Genomic DNA, 16555 nt, shown 5'->3' with positions numbered 1-16555 from the left:
CACGTTGAACTCTGTGCTGACAGCTCAGAAGCTGGAACCGGCTTCAGATTCTGTGTCTCCCTCTCTCTTTGCCCCTCCCCTGCTCACACTCTGTCTCTCTCTCTCTCTCTCTCTCTCTCTCTCAAAAATAAACATAAATTTTAAAAATATTTTAAATAAATAAATATATATGTGTATGTGTATATACACATGTGTATACACATACACATATACATATGCATATATATATATGTATATATATATATATATATATATATATATATATATATATATATATATATATATATATATGTTCAGGGGCACCTGAGTGGCTCAGTTGGTGAAGCATCCGACTCTTGATTTCCGCTCAGGTCATGATCTAGCAGTCGTGAGTTTGAGCCCAGCACTGGGCTTTCTGCTGTCAGCATAGAGCCCACTTTGCATCCTCTGTCCCTCTCTCTGCCCCTCCCCCTGCTTGCATGCTCTCTCTCTTTCTCTCTCAAAAACAAACATTTTAAAAATATTTTGTATATATATAATATATATATTTTATATATAAAAAATATATTTATTGTATATAATATATATATTTGTGTTCAAAAAGAGAGGGAACAGTGGAGAAAATGAGTGAAAAGATGAGAATAAACTCCCCCAGAGAATTAGAATCTATTTTTTAAAAATTGGGGGGCACCTGGCTGGCTCAGTCAGATATACATGCAACTCCTGATCTCGGCATTGTGAGTTTGAGCCCCATGTTGGGTATGAGATTAAGTAAAAATATTTTTTAAAAATTAAAAAATTAAAAAATAACAAAATGAAAATCTAGAACTGAAAAATAGTTAAAAGTAAAAACTCAGTAAATGGGTTTAACAGAATATTAGACACAGAAAAAAGGGTAAGTGAACTAAAAGCAGGTCAACAGAAAATATCCCAAGCGAAGTAGAGAAAAAAGAATGGAAAATACACTTTTTTAAGTGTAAGAGACATGTGGGACATGGTGAGATCTAACATTTGGGACCACCCCCCACTTAGCTCAGAGACTGCTGTCCCCCGCCCCTAGGGCTGTGGCCTGGTGACTCCTCGAGGGCCCTGCCACCAAGGACTGCTAGACCCTGGGCGGAACTCCATCCACTCCTCCCCACACCGAGGCCTGTACCTGACCCTCCTGAAAGATACTCTGTCCAAACACCAATAGGACCTGAGATCAAATCCCATTTTTGTCATCTCCCCCCTCAGTGACTGAAGGGAATCACTTTACCTATCAGCTGGTTCTTCATTTGTAAATGGCAAAGATAACCCTACCCTACAGGGGTGTGGTGAGGATGAATGAAGTCAGCAGGGAGTATAAAGATCTACTGCCTCTGGCAAACAGGAAGTACTCAATACAGGCAAGCCCTTTGCCCTTGCCTCTCTTAAAAGTCCGGACCACATTCCCACCTTCATATCTTCATATCCTCAGCCCACCACATAGCAGGCACTCACTGAGTTGTCGGACTGCTGACGTGCTCATGGCCCCTTCTCCACAGCCTTCCCAGAGGGGTCAAGAGACTTGCCCAAGGATGCACAGCAAGTTTAGGATACAGCTTGCATGAGAATCCAGACAGTGGCCTGTACCACCTGTGGACACCACCCCATCCCAACCCCACTGACCTGAGCGCTCGGTCCAGAGTCAGGCCTGAGAAGTCGAAGAAACTGAGATACTCCCCAGCCACCAGCCTGCTGAACTCGTTACTGTCAGGAGAGCATGAGGTATCCATTAGAAATAGGGCATAGCAAACAATAGGAGGTACATGGGGAGTGGGCCCTGGGGTACCGTGACCCACCCACCTCACCTGCCCTTCCCTAGGTTGCCTCCCGCTGCTGGCAAGTTGGACTCTGACAGCTTATCCTTGGGAGGGGCATTAGGAAGGTTTTAGAAAGGAGGTGCTGTCTCAGAAAGTAAGCCAGTCAGGGGAAGGGAGTAGGGAGAGGGATGATACAAAGTGTCCCCAGTAGAGGAAACTGCACAACATGTCTAAGAAGCTCTCAGCAGGGCCATGTGGCTGGAGCCAGACAGCAGGAACATAGCAGCAAGAGATGAGGGAGGGAGCAGGACCTGAGGGGCAAGGGAAGGATGGGTTAGTGATCTGGAAGGGTATAAAGCAGGGAGGAGATGCGTGAGTGGTCAGATCTGAATGTGGAACACCACCTGCTGAGTGGAGAACCCCCCTGAGGGCTGCAGTGGCTCTCCCAGAGGGGTTGGGAAGGAGATTTCAGAGGAAGAATCCACGGGAGATGGAATCGTGTGGGGCATGACACTGGAGGTGGCCCTGGGGGGAGGTGTCCACAGCTGTCCAAAAGGTGGAGCTGGATGTACCCCTGTGAGAGCTGTGAGCTGGTTAATGACTTGGAAGAAAGGATGAGCCCATGCAAGAGGAAGGTGCAGACTCAGGACAGAGATCAGAGGAAGTCCCTCTTAAGGATGCAGGCCGACTGAGAAGAGAGAGGGAGCCAGTAAAGGAGACTGAGAAAACAGCAGCCAGAGAAGAAGGGATACAGTATCCTGGAGGCCACGAGTGTTTCAAGGAGACCGAAGTGATGAATTCTTGACAGGAAAGAGAACGAATTTCCACCTGAACCTACTCAAGCCCCAAGCTCTCCCTCCCATTTACAGGAGACTAGGGACTGAGGCAAATAGGGAAAGCGTGAGGTAACTCCGCGGGCACACCAAATCCAAATCGTGGAAAATTCTTCTGGACAAATGATTGTTTCTTCAACAGATACACAGCCTTAAAAAAAGGAGGCAGCCTGGCAAACTATTGTTTAAGAGACTTAAGAGAAGGAAAAAAAAGAGAGAGAGGGAGACTCAAGAGACATATTGTCCAACTGTAATGTCGTGTGGACCTTGTTTGCATCCTGATAGAGAAGCATTTGAGACAGAAAATTAAACTGACACTAAATGTTAGAGATTCTATGGAATTTTGGGTAAGTTTTGTTAAAAATTATAATGTAATTATGATTATACTTAAAAATCCTTATCAGTTAGGATTGCATGGGTGGCTCAGTAATTGATCCTTTTTTTTTTCATATTTATTTTTTTTTTGAGAGAGACAGAGACAGAGAGAGAGAGACAGAGGAAGACACAGCATCTGAAACAGACTCCAGGCTCTGAGCTGTCAGCACAGAACCCAATGCAGGGCTCAAACTCACAAACCGTGAGATCATGACCTGAGCCAAAGTCAGACACTTAACCAACTGAGCCACCCAGGCGCCCCTGTCTGATTCTTGATTTCGTCTCTGGTCATGATCTCATGGAATCATGAGCATGGGATCATGGGATCTCTGCCCCTCCCACACTTGTACTTTCTCTCAAAATAAATAAATATTTTAAAAAATAAATAAAATAAAAATCCTTATCATTTACAGACATATACTAAAGTTTTTATGGATCAAATGATAGAGTGCCTAAAATATGCCTTAAAATAGTCTAACAAATGGCAAGGAAGGGGGGTGGTGGGGGTGGGGGTGGTAGGTGGATATTATTAACTTTGAAGCTGTGTAATGGGTATGTGGAAGATTGGAGGGAAGGTTAATGTTTGTTTCTTTGCTTGTTTGTTTGTTTGTTTGTTTGTTTGTTTGTTTGTTTTGAGAGAGAGAGCATGAGAGGGGCAGAGAGAGAGAGGGAGAAAGAGAATCCCAAGCAGGCTCTGCACTGTCAGCACAGAGCCCAGAGGCCAATACGGAACCCATTGTGGGGCTGGATCATGACCTGAGCCAAAATCAAGAGTTGAAAGCTTAACCAACTTAGCCACCCAAGTGCCCCTAAAAGGAGGTTTAATATATTATTTTCTCTGGTTTTGTATATGGTTGAAGTTCGCATAATAAAAAATTTAAGGAAAAAGGAGTGGAGTGTGTGTCTGTGATGTTGAGCCAGGTAAGTTGAGGCCTGGTAGCAGCCACTAGATTCAAAGACAAAGGCCACTAATGGCCTTGGCCTAGATGGGCTGCTGCAGGCATTGGGTGGGGAAGAAGCCTGCCCCAGGAGCTGAATATGGAGAGGAAGAGGGGGCTGAGGCCACGCAGGGCAGTAAACCCCAGAATTCTGGCTGCAAAGAGGCTGGGAGAAGAAGTGTAACTGAGGAAGAATTTCTGTTTTACAGATGGGAGAGACAAGCGTAGTTAAGCAGTTAAATGCTGAAGGAAATTCTTGGAGCAGAGTGGTCAGAAGGACAGGATGATGCAGATCAACCACAACCAAGGCTCCTGGAGGAGCCTCCTGAAGGCTATTAGGTTGGGGGTGGGGACTACAGCCCAGGGGGACAGGCAGGGCTTCGAAGTCCTGCTGTGATGTCTGGGCCGGAGCTAGGAGGCAAGCCCAGTAACATGGAGGCTGAGAAGGGTAGAGGAGGAAGGAGGGGGAGAGAAGTGAGGGAAGGATCCCAAGTGGAGCTGTCCTCAACACCCCCCTGTGACCTAAGCTCTGACTTGGGGTCTAGGGTCTGGACTGTCCCCTCTGCCTTGGGGGCTATGACTGCCTCCGCTCATCTCAGTGCCTTAATGTGGTTGTGGGAGGCCCTCTGGAGGAAGGACAAAGGCAGGTGGCCATGCTGATGGTCAGACATGCTCAGGATGTCCCACGTGATTCCCTCACCCTCACAGTCCCCGCCTACTCACCCCCACCCTCTGCACTGTGCACCTCAGGACTCTCATCTGGCTAGTCCCCTTTCCACAGTCTTAAGGCCAGGGCTTGTGCTTTGGTAGCTTCAGCCCCCTTAGCCAGTCCCAAAAGACTGAGAGTAGGGTTTAATGAGGGACAAGAACCCCTTCCCAGCTCGTGGGTCCCAGGCAGATGCAGGTTCTCCTCTCCCTTGCCCTGCCCCACTGCTGTGTCCTCACTACCATCATCATGGTCCCAAAACCACATGCCACATCACACTCCCCAGCCCCGAGGGACCGCCCTGCCACTATATTCCCCCGCCCCCCAGAGCATGGGCCTTCACCCAGGCAGCCCAGAAAGGAAACAGATTTAGGGCAAGGCCAGGAATGAGGACAGTGGCAGGAGGAGGAGCTCCTGGGGACTACTGGGAGCCCCCCAACACCAGGCACCCCTCACTGAAGTCACCCACACCCCTTTCAGGCTGAGAGGACACTGGATTTGCCTGGGGAGAGGGGGTACGGGAGACAGACTCACTTCTTGCCTAGCTGCCGGGCGACGTCACAGCGCTGGAAGCCCTCAAGGTGGTAGAGGCGGCGGGCCAGCCGGCGAGCAGCTTCACTGACCCCCTGGCACCCATTGGCCAGTGGGTCTGTGCTGCCAGGCTCCAGCCCCTCCGAGCTGCTCAGCTCTGAGTCCGAGTCTGAAAATCCATCCTTTAAGCTGGGGTCACTGCACAGGGAAGGTGGGGACAGGAGAAAAGGGGTCAGAGGCCCAGGGTCAGAAGCCCCAGGTGGAGGCTGGAAGGTCTCCCCAGGCCTTGGAAAACCCACGCAGGAGCCAGAGCAGGGAAAGAAGCTCCAGTGCATCAGGAAGAATCAAGTCATTTAGAAGAGCCCCTCAGTGAGATGACTAGAAGCTACACGACCCACAGCATACTTCCCTGGCCCCACCAAGGCCAGAGAGGCCTAGAAGAGCAGCATGGAACCTCAGGACCAGGATGGGAAGTCTGGGTGCAGAAGAAGGACACGATACCTCAGAGAGACCTTGTTCTCTCTGGGTGCACTGGGTTGCCCTAACTTGCTTTGCCTGCTCTGGATCTCAGTTTCCCCATCTGCTCAATGGTTCTCCCAGTTCCCAGCCTAGGTCCTGCCTCACCTGGCTGAGTTCAGCAACTTGTCTGTGTCCTCCTCCTCTTCCTCCTCCTCCTCCTCCTCCTCCTCCCCACCTGGACCCGGGGATCCATCTTCATGGAAGCCATTGGGCACAGCGGTTAGAGACAGGCGGCTCAGGACGTTCTCTGATCGGCTGCAGGAGATGGAGCGCCGCAGGGGGCTGCCCAGATCCCCATCACCACCAGCTGCTCCCATGTCTCCCTCAGGCCCCATGTCCCCATTGCCTAAGCCAGCCCCTGGCTCAGGGCTATCACGGGCCCGCTGCTGGATGAGGGGTGTCAGGGGGGCCTCGAAGCTGACACAGCTGTCACTCTCATCCGTGAGGCTCAGCACGTCCAGGGAGTCGAGGCTGCTGTACTGGGTGCCCCGCAGCAGCTCAGACTCCACGATCTTCTCGAATGTGGCACTGAAGCCATCCCGCACATCTGGCTCTCCAGGGCCACCCGACCTGTGGGATGCAATGACCAGTCACCATCCTCCTGTGGTGTCCCCCGTTACAGGTGCTAGGACTGCACCAATCTGTCTGGGAACTCCCCGGGGACAGGAGCAGACATGGATTGTTTCCTGTTTATTCTTTCAGCCGATACTTACTGAGCACTAGGTGTCAGGTCCTGGACTGGGTACGAGGGTTTGGCAGTGAAAAGGACAGGCGTGGTCCCACCCAGTGCCTGCCTGGACCTGGCTTAGAGTAGACATCACTTGTCTGAATGAATGAATGAATGAATGAATGAATGAATGAATGGGAGGCCTCTTCCTCCACGGTGGCACAGGGCCTGCTGCCTCCAGGCTTTCCAGAACGCATAGGAATCCCCCTACCAAACTAGAGTAACTCTGGGTCAAAATTTTGCTTGAAAGTTCTCAGCTTGGCCAACTACATTATAGCTCTCAGGCCTTGCCTTAATGTCACCTCCTCAGGGAGACTGAGGAAGGCAGGTCCACATCACCCACCACTCTGGCCCCTCTCTTTATTCTCAATCCTCAGGTTATCTCCTCACTTCCTCCCAGCCCCCATCAGCATGTCTGTCGTATCGTTTGTTCCTCTGTTTACCATCTGTTCCCCAGTCCCACCCCCCACAAGGCCAAGGAACACCCAGCACATAGTATGTGCTTATTAACCCTACTGAATGGTGCACTGGGTGAACAAACAAATGTTAGTCAGCCCTGTGGCTTAAGACGCTGCCTAAGCCATTGCAGGGCCCTGTCCCATCCCTGGAAGAGGTCTTTGCACTGGCTGTTTCTCTGCCCACAGTGATCTTCCCTCAAGCTGAAGCCCTCCTTCCTTGTCCCCTTCTCAATGAGATACGCCCTGAGCACCCCATTTATAACTGAGACCTGCCCCCAAACACCTTACCCCTTTTTCCTACTTCATGGTTTTCCAAAGCACTTACCCCCTTCCTACATACTATATAATTATTATTTTTATGATTCATTATCTATCTACCCACTAGATCATACGCTCCATGATAGCAGGAATTTTTGTAGGTTCTATTCACTGATGTATCCCCAGCACCTAGAATAGAGTATCACACAGAGCTAAACCAAGGTATCCTGGGAAGATTCTTATCCACTGGGAAGAAGCACAGGTAAGTAGAAAGGACAGGTAAAGAAGAGGAAAGACTGACAAAGAGCGAGACCAAGAGAGATGAGACAAAAGAGAGACAAGATAAAAGAGACAGAGAAATAAGAGAGACAAATGTCTGAGAAAAGAGATACAAAGCATGACAAACAGAGTAAGAGAGACAGTAAGAGAGACAAAAATAGAGACAGAAGCACAGAGACAGGAAGAGGAAAAGACACAGACAAAGAAAGAAGCAGGCTGAGGAGGCCCATTTCAGATAAATTGAAACCCACCATTTGCAAGGAAGTGCATCCCTCACTGCCCCTGAGGATTAGCTGCCCCCTGCTTCTCCCCCACCACCTGCTGCCTGGGAGACACCGAGATGTAGGTGGACTGGGAGATACCCCCACCCCTCAAACACCTCCTTAAACCCCAGATCTAAGATGTGGTCCTAGTGTGTTCTCTGGGGAAGCATACCAACCTGAGAGAAAAAGCTGGAGTCACAGCCAGCTTTCTCCTGCCCCAGTTCCAGCAGGCTCTGAGACCACAGTCTCATTAAGCCTTCTCTTGCTGGAGAAGGAACTGGGGAGGACGGCAGAAATCTAAAATATGGCAGGAAGTGTGACAGTGCACTGGTGTGGTTGCCTCTACTGAATTCCAGGAGGAAGAGACAGATGAAAAGGGTCACTGCCCTGGTCACCAGAGCAGACACTCAAAATCTTCCCAGCAGAGACACTTTGGCTAGGCCTGTGCTAGGTCCCAGAGATACCTAAATAATACAGACCCTTGCCCTTGGTGGTGGCAGTGGGGGGCTCTCATCTCATTGTCAGAGCCATGAATGGTCTCCCCCATCCTACTATCTCCCACCTTCTCATGCATCTGAGCAGACCTAAGAGGTGGTTCTGACAGAGGCCTGAAGACTATTAGCCCAATCTCCAAACTTTCATCTACCCCCAATTTCAGCCACCCCAAATAAATATGCCACCTAAACACAAGCCGTAGGCTCCAAGAAACCCCAGACCCCTGCCTGCACCCCACGGCCAGGCAGGTGGCTGCCCTAGGACCTGTCTGGATGGAAACACTCATAGCCACAGCATATTTGGTACACACAGGCACCCAACCCCATAAACTCACATTCCTATCCACAGAGCTAGCCACACTCAGCCCTGACACATGCAGACCCAAGTGCCCACAAATGCACAGGCCAGGCACACTCAAACCCCCACACACAAACACACGACCACAAAGACCCATGCACATCAGCATGTTCACACATTCCTATGCACACAATAATGCACAGGCCAGACCACGAGGCATGCCACCCATGCACACTGGCTCATCCAGGCCAGGGCCTGCAGCTGTGCACACTAAGACTTCTATATACTTTCTTTTCTCAGGACATTCCCCTGTCCCTTTCCCACCCTCCTTGTCCAACTAGTACCTCCAAGACATGTAGGTCTCTCTGCTTCCTGCTGAAGATAATAGAAATGGAGTGTAACTCCAGTTAGTAGAACTGAAGTGAGATTCTTGGTAGAACCTCCGGATGGCACTCAAGCAGGGGGTGGGATAGCTGTCAGGGATTAACCCATGAAGCCTACTCTTCTGAGGTCAGTTGCAGAATTGGGAGATCTTCACCTCCAGGAAGCAGAAGGCTGGACCAGATGACCTTCTGCATCAAAGCATTTTGGAACTCTACTGCAAAGCCTGGGAAGGAGGGAGTGTGGCCCTCCGACCCCACATAGAAAGAGCCCATGATGGTTTGGGGGGCTGTGGGTAGAGAGCACAACAGGCCTGCTAGCCTTTGAAATCTAATGGCTCCAGCCTTCCAAAACATCCAGAAGCCGGGCAAAACAGGGAGATGTAATTCCCATTTTATGGAGGAGAAAAACAAAAACCAGAGAGGCTAAGTGGCTAGACCCAAGCCATATGGCATTGGAGTGGCCAAATGCAGCAAGTCCCCAACCCAAGACACCAACTTACCCCAGCTGAGGGTCCTCAGTGTCCAGACATAGATTCCTGGAAGCATCGTCCCCATCTGCCAGCCCACCAGCCCTCCAGGGCCTGGACTGTGTAGAATCTTCCAGAATGTTTGAGTCTGGCCCCAGGACTAGGCCATTGGTGAGGGAAAGGCCAAGGCTGAGGCCACGGAGGGCCACGTTCGGGCCCTGTGCAGGCTCCTCGGTGTCCGCCAGAGTGCCCCTTATCTCATGCCCTGGGCTACTGTAGCTACTGTTCAGGTCCTGACTCTGTGCCATTCCATTCTCGGCCCCTGGTTCTTCCTCAGACTCCAAGCTGGGGTCCCAGGCAGCACCACCTTCCCCAGGTAGTACAGATGGAAGCTTATCCTCATCCATGGCAGCCACTACTTCCACCCTGTGCTGACTGCTCCTGGGACTCCACTAGACCTGGAGGCAGATGGAGAAATGAAAAGGTAAGTCAGACAGGACAGGTGCTGGGGGGTATAAAGACAAGCAAAACCAGTGCCAAGTAGCCTGCCTGGGGACAAGAGGATGGCTGAGAAGATCTCAGGACCTCCTGGCTGGAGTATGGGTTCAGACTGTAGCCTCCTCGGGCCAGCCCCGCTCACCTCTCCCCTGACTCCCGGCCATCTTGTGTGCCACAGTCCTGCCTTCCCTGTTACTTCTTTGATGTCTCTGTTGTGCCCACAAGAACCCACCAAAGCTCTCTGAGAAAGATCCAGGTTGGGAGGAATGAGGGAAGGGTCCAAGATCTCTGGAAACCCTCTTCCTTTCCAGCTGGTATGTGATGTAGACGAAAACTCCAGGCTGACACCAGTTAGCCCTCTTGCCTCTTTCCATGTTCTCACCCTGACTCCAGGAGCCAGACAAAAGCGAATTTGTGGTGAATGGAGGGAACTGAGATGGGACTGCCTTTAGAGGGACAGTTAAGACAGGAGGCAAGGAAGTCAACAGAAGTGCAGCTTTATCAGAACCAGACATCAACCCAGAGAAACCAACCTAAGGCCCAGCGTGAGGCGCTGTCCAGGGTGCTGGGCTGGTGAGGCACCACCCAGGACCCTGGCCTAGAGCAAGCCTGCCTTTGTTGCTCAGTGCCCAAAGCCCTGGCTGTGAGAGGAGAAAACAGGTGGGGGCCTGGGGTTCCCCTCCACATCCAGCCCCCCAGAGCTCACCCAGCCTTGAGAAGGGACTTAAGAGGAGGCTGCTATGGGGCATTCTGGGGAGAGTACCAGAAGGGGACCTTGGCCTTGCTCCGCCTAACTCATTGTGTGATCTGTATGGGTCCAGGTCGGGGCCTCCTCACTGCACCAGCCAAGCCAGCCCCACTCCTATCTGCCATGCTTTGGGTTTGTAACTCCTCTTAAAATGAGGAGACCCATTTCACTTGCCATATCCATCCCTGCCCCCTTTGTAAAAAAAATTTTTTTAATGTTTATTTTTGAGAGAAAGAGACAGAGTGTGAGTAGGGGAGGGGCAGAGAAAGAGGGAGACGCAGAATCCAAAGCAGGCTCCAGGCTCCAAGCTGTCGCCACAGAGCCCAATGCAGGGCTCTAGCCCACGAACCACAAGATCATGACCTGAGCTGAAGTTGGACGCTTAACCAACTAAGCCACCCAGACACCCCTTTCCCTGCCCCCTTTTTAAACTGATCAAAACCAGCCCAATTTCCCAGAGGCTTCCTGCTCAATCTTATCCCAGATGAGAGGGCAGATGCAATGGGCTGTGTTCTGGCTCCCCCTCAACTGTCTCTCTGCCCCCGGCCCCAACCAGTCTAGGCTATTTCTGCATCACCCCACCCCACCCCACCCATGATCTTTGTCATCGGAGATACACAAGCCCCTCCAAATGACTTCCTTCCTTCTTTCTTTTTCTCTTTCTGTCTTTAATTTTTTAATGTTTATTTATTTGTGTAAGAGAGAGAGAGAGCAAGAGTGAGCGAGTGGGAGAGGGGCAGGGAGAGAGGGAGACACAGAATCTGAAACAGGCTCCAGGCTCTGATCTGTCAGCACAGAGCTCAACAAAGGGCTCAAACCCACCAACTTTGAAATCATGACCTGAGTCAAAGTTGGATGTTCAACTGACTGAGCTACCCAGGCATCCATCTCTCTCTCTCTCTCTCTCTCTCTCTCTCTCTCTCTTTCTTTCTTCCTTCCTTCCTTCTTTCTTTCTTTCTTTCTCTCTCTCTCTCTCTCTTTCTTTCTTCCTTCTTTCTTTCTTTCTTTCTTTCTCTCTCTCTCTCTCTCTCTCTCTCTCTCTCTCTCTCTCTCTCTTTCTAAGTACACTTCATGCCCAGCACTGAGCCCAATGATGGGCTTGAACTCATGACCCTGAGATCAAGACCTGAGCTGAGATCAAGAGTCTGACGCTTAACCGATGGAGCCACCCAGGCACAATTTCCTTCCTTCTTCAGGCTTCAACTTCCCCCCAACAACCCCAGGCTCCTCTGAAAAGGGGTCCTGAGGGTTCAGGGGAGGCTGAAGGAGAGGGACTTGTCAGCCTGAGAGGCTGCACCAGAACAGCTTGTAAGTATAGCAAAAAGGATTTAAGTGAGACCCAGATTGCCTATACTTGCCTGGTCCTAAGTGTCACTGGAGGGACTTGTTAAAATACAGATTATGAGCCCTCCCCCAAACCTCCTAAACCAGAATCTACAGGGACCAGATATAGGAATCTGTTATTGAGTGGGGTAGACAGCAGTCTGGGGCCTCAGCCCACCCACCCTGAGCATTCCTTCCTAGAATCTAGAGTTTTGAAGACCTCATGAGCTTAAGATTTTATTTTAAAAAACAAATCTGAAGATCTAGGCTCTAGAATATCTGGGCCCTGATCCTAGGACGCTGGGGACCCCAAGGGGCTCGGCACTAAGTGAGGGTTTCTTTCTGGTCTGCCCTAAATCCCTGCTGCTGCAGTTGCTATTTCAATCTGTTCCCTCTGGTTGTGTACTCAGAGGGGGGAGAACAGGAGGTCATCTCCTCAACTGAGACTTCTTGGGGGTGGGGGGAGCACTTCTAAAGGAAAGAGGAGGGAGAGTGGAGACTTTTGGCTTGCTGCCTGAGTTCTAGTCCTCTGGCCTGCTTTCTAGCCCAGGGGCCTGGATGTGCATTGGATCTGGGGCACAGGGCTTCAACCCAATTTCACCAGGGTGCCTCGTTCCCACACCCACACGTGGAGGCTGACCCCAGCAGGACAGAGTGCCTCCCCTGTGGTCAGGGCTCTGTCTGAGCTCCCAGGAGGCCTGAGACTTGAAAGCATAAGCAGCTTCACCTGATGCTCATTTTACACCAGCCTCAAAGCCAAGGTTAAGAACAAATCAAGGACTCCTTGGGAGGCCCCCACCTCATCCCCCAACTTCCAGCAGCTGCCTCAGGCTGGCTCCAGCCCTACCTGCCCTGCCATGTCCTCCTGCAGCTGGGAGCCGGGTGGAGGTTCTGCCAACACTGGGCACTGGGCCGTGTCCTTGGTTTCTGGGGGTGGGCAGACAAGGGACAGCATTGAGCTCCACTCTGGGCGGGGGGCCCAGAGTCCCTGCCTGGGCTGAGGGCCAGTTGAGCCCAGAAAGAGCCAAGCCAGGACCCCCCTCTTCTTTCTGACCCAAGAGAGGGGTACATAAAGGAGGGGGGGGCTTCAGGTCAGAGATGTCAAACAATGACCCAAGCTTTCACTCTGAACCTTCATGTGCCCTGGGATACATCATCCTCTCTGGCCTTTGTGAACCCATCTGCAGAATGGGAGCATCACTTCTGCTCTCCTTCCCCAGGGCTGGTAGGAGTACCTGAGGTCATGAATGCTGAGAAAGTAGAAATCCAAGGCAGAACAAACTCTTACAGAGGTCAAGGGAAAAGTCAGCTATGGTCCACTCTTTCCACCACTACATTTGACAAACGGGGAAACTGAGGCACAGAACCAGGAGAGGATGTGCCCAAGGTCACACAGTGGAGGAGCTGCCTCTAAAACTCAAAAGTAGCTTCCTTCTGTGCCTAGATGGGCTGGAGGTGCTGGATTAACCAACCCCCAGTTTCCCAGGCCCTCCGTGAGATCCTCCCACAAGATTAAGGGCTCAAATCTTTAACCAGGAGACTCTACCCAAAGCAGTGACCCTGTCCATGTCCAGCCCTGGTGGCAAGAGCAAGAGAGTTAGTACAGCTGGGCCCCAGGGCACTGATGCCAAGCAGAAGCCTGAAAATGACAAGCTGGCAGTAGTTAGATCCCCTGCATTCTCACTCAGCATAAACCAGACCCTACTCTGAGCAAGGGCTCCTGCTCCTCACTGCCCTTGAGATGACCTTGGGCTTGGCAGCATCTTTTTGAGCTCCAACTAAGGTGGACCCGTGATGTCAGTGGAACACTGGTTGCGCCAGGGCTAAATGTGAAACCAGCCACTTTCTGGGTCTCAGCTGCACCTACAACAATCTTGTCCCCCTCCTCACTTTACCCATGGCAGCTGGAATGAGCTATGAAAACACAAATCACATTATATCCCTCCCTCACTCATAACCCTCCAATAGTTCCCAATGCCCTTCGATTAGAATTCATTCTCCTCAGCATGGCCTAAAAAGGCCTTGTCTATGCTGGTTCACTGCCCTCTCCCCATCCCCCACGCCATCAGCCACATTGGCCTTCTTTCTGCTCCCTGAGCTCATTCCCACCTCAGGGCCTTTGCACCAGCTGTACCCTTGGCCTAGAATGCTCTTTCCCTAGATCTCTAAATGACTGCCTCTTCTGTCACTTAGGGCTCCACTCCAATGCTGCCTCCTCAGAGAGGCCCTCTCTTAACACCCTGCCCTCTCACACTCCTCCACAGAGCATTTTATCTGCTAAACATCACTTAACAGAACTGAAACTCCTTTTTCTATTTGTTTCCTTATTTCCTGCCCATCTCCCTCACTAGGATGTAAGTTCAGGAGGGTGGGGACTATGTCACATTCACTGTCTGCCCCAGAGCCTAGCACCATGCCTGGCAAACAGCGGGCACTGTTTTAAACGTTTGGTGAATAGCCTGGAGATTATCAACATCACTGTTGTAAAAGCAGAAGCTAAGAGAAGTTGAGGAACATGCTTAGGGCCACAAAGCTAGAAAGTGGCAAGGCTAGCATTCTGCATGGAATAACCTTGTGTGGTTTCCACACAGAGATCCAAGCCAGGGATGGTAGGAAGCCCAAGGAAAGGTCTGGAGAAGGGGGCTCAACAAGGAGGGTTCCAGGGCCCAACATGTTCTATAAGACTGAAGGATAATGCATGGGTGCTGATGCCAGTGTGCATATCTGTGAACAAGCATATGGTGGGCATTTCTGGGCACATACATACATGCACATGCACACACACACACGAAGGGACCTGGGCAGTCACCCATGAGGCAGTCTCCCCAGGTGATGAGACAGAGATGAGAACCCTACATGCCTAGGACCTAGGTTCAGGGCAGTTAGACCTACATCAATGGGTGGCTGGGTTTGAAATTATTCTGCTTTTGGAGAAGCCAGGAGCAGGAAAGGGAAACCCAGGTTAGGGTGGAGGATGGGAGGACCCACACTCACAGTGGCCACAGCCACATACAGCAGCATCAGGTGGCTTGTGTGGGTTTGGCAGGAGACAGGAAAGTACAGGCCTATTTGGTGGAAATGGGGATACAGGAGGCAGAGCTGAGGTGGGGAACCCATGGTGCTGAGCACTACCCAGGACAGGCAAAATCTAGGAGCCTGTGGAATGTCCAAGAGTACTTAGAGCCCAGGAACGATAGGTGTAGAAGGGAACAGAATCAGAGAAAATCATTCTGGAATAAGGTTTGGCCTCTAATGTGCTAGGGGAATTTAGACAAATGAAACCCTTCCCTGGCCTCATTTCCCCATGTACATAAGAGATTCCTAACCATTTCCAAGTCTTGGACTTCTCTGAACATTTGACAGAGCTGTGGATCCCACCCAGACAGACTCACATATGTGCACAACATTTTGAGTATTTTTAAGCGGCTCATGTGCTCCTAAAGCCCATCCATATGCCCTGGGCATGAACTCCAAATGGGATAGGCTTGAAAGACCTCCCACCTCCAACAGTGGACACTCAGCATCCCAGAAGGGCCTACTTGCCAGGGAGAAAAAAAGCTGGAAAACTTTTCATCTCAGAGCTATTCTTTGCCCCTTGGGAGCCCACTCTGGAAACCTCCCTAATATCCCACTGCCCTTCCCCAAACTCTTACTACATGACTCCCTAGCTCATCCAGATTTTAGCACATGGGCTGGGATAGTCACACATGCACATACACACAGGAACAGTTAAATAAGATGATCAATGAAATATAGGGTGTGGGCATTTCTCAACACATACATACATGCCCACACACACACTGAACGAAGGGACCTGGGCAGCCACTCATGAGGCAGTCTCCCCAGGTGATGAGATGGAGATGAGGACCTTACATGCCTAGGGGCTGATGTATAGTAAGTGCTCAGAACAGACTCCAGCCAGATGTGGCCCATAACATTCGCGGGGCCCGGGTTAGCCCAGGCCTGGGCACTCCAGGATTCCACAAGACCCTGCTGGGCCACTGACAGCAAGGGCAACAGGAAGCTTACAGGAAGACCCCTCCTTGGTGGGGGGGGGGGGGTCCCTGGTCCCCCAGTCTCACCATGCTCTCCCCAAGCCTCTGTCAGCTAAGGAGTCTGGAGGTCAGAGCTCTAAGTACCATCCCTAGGCAAAGATCAGCCCAGTCATGTATCTCTTCAATGACCCAACTGCTTGGGGGCAGGGGATGTAACCAGGACAAAATGAAGGTGATGTCTACCCAGGAGCCTTGGAAATTTCCCTGCTTCCATTCCTCAAAGTGACCCTAATCCCTCCAAACCTACTTGGTCTTCCCAACTTGGAGGATCTCATGCAGCAACAGGTGCCTCAGAGTAGGAGTCCAGGACAGTGGGTCAGTGTCCTAACTGTACAGTCAGAAAGATCTGCCTGCAAATCCCAGCTCTGCTACCCATCAGCTGTGTGACCTCTCAGAGCCTCAGCACTTTCCTCTATAAAATGCAGGGTGCTGGCAGCATCTGCCTTACAGGGCTGCAGTGAGGACTGAAGGAGCTGGCAAGGCTGAGGTGCTCAGAGCCAGGCACAAGTGCTTCCCAGAACCCTCTCTCAGGCCCACAGGGGAAAGAGCAAGCTGCCCACACTGGAGACAGAAGGCACCTGAGAGCAGCACAGGACACTCAGAGGACCCTGCAGACATTTTCCCTCGGCAGCCTGTCAG

At 51.1% G+C, this 16555-nt stretch overlaps 1 protein-coding gene across 9 annotated transcripts in view; it reads right to left on the bottom strand.

Annotated features, from left to right (window-relative positions):
* The window catches only part of PSD2 (pleckstrin and Sec7 domain containing 2), a 57118-nt gene that overhangs the window by 26657 nt on the left and 13906 nt on the right, over positions 1-16555 (bottom strand). For 7 of the 9 annotated variants that reach the window (XM_047875810.1, XM_047875819.1, XM_047875802.1 and 4 more), the window contains 4 exons: positions 9326-9750; positions 5771-6235; positions 5150-5344; positions 1630-1710 (listed from right to left, as the gene is read on the bottom strand). In XM_047875810.1, the coding sequence (XP_047731766.1) occupies positions 1630-1710; positions 5150-5344; positions 5771-6235; positions 9326-9699 (1115 nt within the window). In that variant the 5' untranslated portion in view covers positions 9700-9750. Of the gene's footprint in view, positions 1-1629; positions 1711-5149; positions 5345-5770; positions 6236-9325; positions 9751-12708; positions 12789-16555 lie in introns of all 9 variants that reach the window. The other 2 variants (XM_047875827.1, XM_047875863.1) reach the window with 2 other exon arrangements.

This window comes from Prionailurus viverrinus, chromosome A1 (assembly GCF_022837055.1).
Source record: "Prionailurus viverrinus isolate Anna chromosome A1, UM_Priviv_1.0, whole genome shotgun sequence".
Lineage (NCBI taxonomy): Eukaryota > Metazoa > Chordata > Mammalia > Carnivora > Felidae > Prionailurus > Prionailurus viverrinus.
This window is presented reverse-complemented; position numbering and strand designations above follow the sequence as displayed.